Consider the following 4,402-nt stretch of genomic DNA (forward strand, 5'->3'; position numbering starts at 1 on the left):
GTCACACCTGAGGAGTCACACCTGAGGAGTCACACCTGAGGAGTCACACATGAGGAGTCACACATGAGGAGTCACACCTGAGGAGTCACACCTGAGGAGTCACACATGAGGAGTCACACCTGAGGAGTCACACATGAGGAGTCACACATGAGGAGTCACACCTGAGGAGTCACACCTGAGGAGCCACACCTGAGGAGTCACACCTGAGGAGTCACACCTGAGGAGTCACACATGAGGAGTCACACCTGAGGAGCCACACCTGAGGAGTCACACCTGAGGAGTCACACATGAGGAGTCACACCTGAGGAGTCACACCTGAGGAGTCACACCTGAGGAGCCACACCTGAGGAGTCACACCTGAGGAGTCACACATGAGGAGTCACACCTGAGGAGTCACACCTGAGGAGCCACACCTGAGGAGTCACACCTGAGGAGTTACACCTGAGGAGCCACACCTGAGGAGTCACACCTGAGGAGTCAGCAGGATGGAGGGTTGGAAGCTAAGTGTGCAACACTGCTGATCTCAGAGGGACAGGAGGAATGTGGGGATCAGCAGAGGGCGGGGCCTCTACTGAAGCTCCGCCTCCACAACTTCAGAACAAACATGGAGGCCGGAAGAATGTTAAGTGCTGCCTCTTCCAACATGAACTCCTTTTTCAAAGGTCAGGACAGAGATGAATCGAGCTCAGCACCTCCTCCTTTCTGTCTCAGCACCGCCTCCACCTCCTCTTTTCTGTCTCAGTACCTCCTCCTCACCTCCTCCTCACTGTCTCAGTGTGTCCACATGTACTCTGATCTCTGGTCCCCCTCCGGTATCTCCTCCTCCTCCATTTCCCGTATCCCCCCCCTCCCCTCCTCTCTGTGGTTTTCTGCCCACTTAATGGAATGCATGGCATTTCCTCCTTTCTATCCCTCCCCCTGGTTCTCCTCCATCTCTCCCTCCATCCCCTCCCTGGCTCCCCCCGCCTCCTCTAATGAAATGTAAACTTTGACATTTGTCAACTTGGTCCTCCTCCCCAGTGTTGCAGGAGGAGGTGCTGTAGTGTCAGTGTCAGTCGTGACCTTTCACCCCGTTCCCTGGGTTTGCTTCCTTTTCTTTCTGCTGGCTCCTTCATCATGTTTCTCCTCCTTTCTCTCCTGCAGGAGTTCTTTGTGCTCCTTCTTTCTCTCCTGCAGGAGTTCTCAATGCTCCTCCTTTCTCTCTGTGACTTTTGTCTTTGTTCAGTCCTCCTCTGTGTTGCTCCATAATCTCCTTTTCTTTCTTCACTTTCTCCTTCTGTCTCCATTTCATTCAATTCTCTGCTGACTGATAATCTGCTCTTCCTCTTCTCCTCCTCCTTCTCTTCTCTCCTCCTCCTTCTCTTCTCTCCTCCTCCTTCTTTTCTCTCCTCCTCCTTCTCTTCTCTTCTCTCCTCTTCCTTCTCTGCTCTTCCTCTTCTCCTCCTCCTTCTCTTCCTCTTGTGTTCTCTGAGTCTTTCTTTCTGTCTTTCTCCTCCTTCATTAATAGCCCCCCCCCCCCCCCACAGCTCTGCATCAACACAGGATGGCTGCCCCCCTCCCCCCCCACGTGAATATTCAAATGCATATTATAATAAAATGTTTTTTCTAAATGCATTAGCAAGCAGAGAGAGGGGGGGGGGGGGAAGAGGGGGGAAGGGGGGGAGGGGGGGGGATCCAGAAGGAGGTTTCTGAAGAGGAAGATGTTTAAATCTAGATTCTGACCTCTGGACTTCACATTGAGGTTCTCCTGGTTAAATCTGGAGGAACGAAGCAGCTGAGAGCTTCATGGAGAGGGTTCACACACACACACACACACACACACACACACACACACACACACACACACACACACACACACACACACACACACACACACTCTCTCTCTCTCTCTCTCTCTCCTACCCACTAGAAGGTAAACATCTGATGAGTTCTACAGAACCCTTGGTTCTGGTTTTCTTTCTCTCCTCCTGTTCTGGATTAAAACTCACAGCCAAACACTCTCTCCCCTCTCTCCAGGTCTTGCTCCCTCTCTCCCCCCCTCTCTTTCCGGTCTTGCTCCCTCTCTCCCCCCTTCTTGCTCCCTCTCTCCCCTCTCTCTCCCTGTCTTGCTCCCTCTCTCCCCCCTCTCTCCCGGTCTTGCTCCCTCTCTCCCCCCTCTCTCCCTGTCTTGCTCCCTCTCTCCCCCCCTCTCTCCCCTCTCTCTCCCTGTCTTGCTCCCTCTCTCCCCCCTCTCTCCCTGTCTTGCTCCCTCTCTCCCCCCTCTCTCCCCCTCTCTCTCCCTGTCTTGCTCCCTCTCTCCCCCCTCTCTCCCTGTCTTGCTCCCTCTCTCCCCCCTCTCTCCCCCCTCTCTCCCGGTCTTGCTCCCTCTCTCCCCTCTCTCCCCGTCTTGCTCCCTCTCTCCCCCCCTCTCTCCCTGTCTTGCTCCCTCTCTCCCCCCTCTCTCTCCCTGTCTTGCTCCCTCTCTCCCCCCTCTCTCCCTGTCTTGCTCCCTCTCTCCCCCCTCTCTCCCCTCTCTCTCCCTGTCTTGCTCCCTCTCTCCCCCCTCTCTCCCTGTCTTGCTCCCTCTCTCCCCCCTCTCTCCCTGTCTTGCTCCCTCTCTCCTCCCTCTCTCCCCCCTCTCTCCCTGTCTTGCTCCCTCTCTCCCCCCCTCTCTCCCCCCTCTCTCCCTTTCTCCTTTTCCATTCCTCTATTCATCTCCAGCTCTCCCTGGCAAATCCAAAAGTTGTGTCGCCATAGCAACAGCTGCCTTCTGTGAAAATTACCTAAATCCTCCTTTTTTATTCTGTGTTCCCAGTGACATTCAATGGAGGCTGTTTTGATGTGAGAACAAACACAGGAGTCGGGTGATGGAAGAAAAGACGGGGGGGAGAGAGGTGGACAGGAGGGGGTGGGGGGGGACTGGTGGACACAGAGACAGACAGACAGAGAGACAGGCAAGGACGGACGGCAGGCAGACAGAGAGACTGACACACAAAACAAATAAACAAACAAAGAGTCAACAAAGGAAGGTAAACCAAGGACAACAAACACCCAGAGACAGACAGACAGAGACGGAGAGACAGACAGACAGAGACAGACAGACAGAGACAGACAGACAGACAGAGACAGACAGACAGAGACAGAGAGACAGGGCAGCATATGAAACAGGTAGCAGGCACAGAGGAGACAGACATGTGTCGCCATGGTAACACTGAAACCAGTGAGTAAAGGAGAAGAGAGGGAAAAAGAGAGGTGGGGGTGGGGGGGTGGTGGGGGGGGGGGGGGTAGAAGCATGCCGTCCCCATGGTAACAGAAATGGAGGGATCCTGAGAGAGGGGAAGTGAGGCTGACACACACACAACAAAAGACACATTAAGAAAGTGGGAACCCCCCCCCTCTCCTCCTCCTCCTCTTCCTCCTCCTCCCTCCTCCTCCTCTTCCTCCCCCCCCTCTCCTCCTCCTCCTCCTCTTCCTCCCCCCTCCTCCTCCTCATTCCTCCTCCTCCTCCCCCCCTCCTCCTCCCTCCTCTTCCTCCCTCCTCCTCCTCCTCTTCCCCCCCTCCCCCTCCTCCTCCTCCCTCCTCTTCCCCCCTCCTCCTCCCTCCTCCTCCTCTTCCTCCCTCCTCCTCCTCCCTCCTCCTCTTCCTCCCTCCTCCTCCTCTTCCCCCTCCTCCTCTTCCTCCCTCCCTCCTCCTCCTCCTTCTCTTCCCCCCCTCCTCCTCCCTCCTCCTCCTCCTCTTCCTCCCTCCCTCCTCCTCCTCCTGCAGTTTGATCTGCATCACCATGTTCCCCCCCTGAGCCTCCGACACGCCTCCTCCGGTTCTCCCTCTGCAGCAGCACTTGTATCTGTGATGGAGGAGGCGCGCGGTGGAGGAGGAACCCTGTAAATGATTACAGCTGCAGCTCGTTCTCGGTTGGACGGCGATCTGTTGTCTCTCATGTGTGAGACGAGGACGGTTTCCAGGCTGCTGAGACAATTCAGCAGCAACGACCCGGCTGAGTGGAGATAACTCCTCCAGGAGGTGATCAGATCTGATCCTTACTCGTCAGCAAACACGCCAGCAGATTTGCAACTATTGTCCCACTTAATCAGAGCAGGAGAGCTCTGTAGTGAGCCGCTGGCAGCAGCAGGGGGCGCCACTGAGCAGGACAGGAAGCAGAGGAGCAGCTAGCGGCCGGTCGGGTGTTCGCGGCCCTTTAAATGTCGTCAGTAAAGTTTATTTTTATCGTTAAATGGCCGAACAGACTTCCCTGATGGAAAAAACCTAACGTACTTATTTCAACCAAAACGGTGACAGCGCCATAACGTTACCCCTGTGTTTATAACTGTTACCGTGACGACGAAGACACGCCCCGGTCGGTGGTCTCCATGACGACAGAGGATAAATTAATGGTTTGATAACCTTTCAGAGTCTTCTGGTTTC

General features: G+C 55.2%; 1 protein-coding gene across 1 annotated transcript in view; it reads right to left on the bottom strand.

Annotated features, from left to right (window-relative positions):
- Positions 1-4,349, bottom strand: part of LOC138199153 (kin of IRRE-like protein 1) — a 39,305-nt gene extending 34,956 nt beyond the window's left edge. The window contains 6 exon segments of the mRNA XM_069151094.1: positions 22-35; positions 104-119; positions 162-217; positions 400-469; positions 1,723-1,757; positions 4,312-4,349. Of these exon segments, the coding sequence (XP_069007195.1) occupies positions 22-35; positions 104-119; positions 162-217; positions 400-469; positions 1,723-1,757; positions 4,312-4,349 (229 nt within the window).
- Positions 4,350-4,402: the final 53 nt, after the last annotated feature.

The sequence above is a fragment of the Embiotoca jacksoni genome, unplaced genomic scaffold, assembly GCF_022577435.1.
Source record: "Embiotoca jacksoni isolate LCO1_2020_lvr unplaced genomic scaffold, fEmbJac1.0.p SCAF_162, whole genome shotgun sequence".
In the NCBI taxonomy this organism is placed as follows: Eukaryota; Metazoa; Chordata; class Actinopteri; family Embiotocidae; genus Embiotoca; species Embiotoca jacksoni.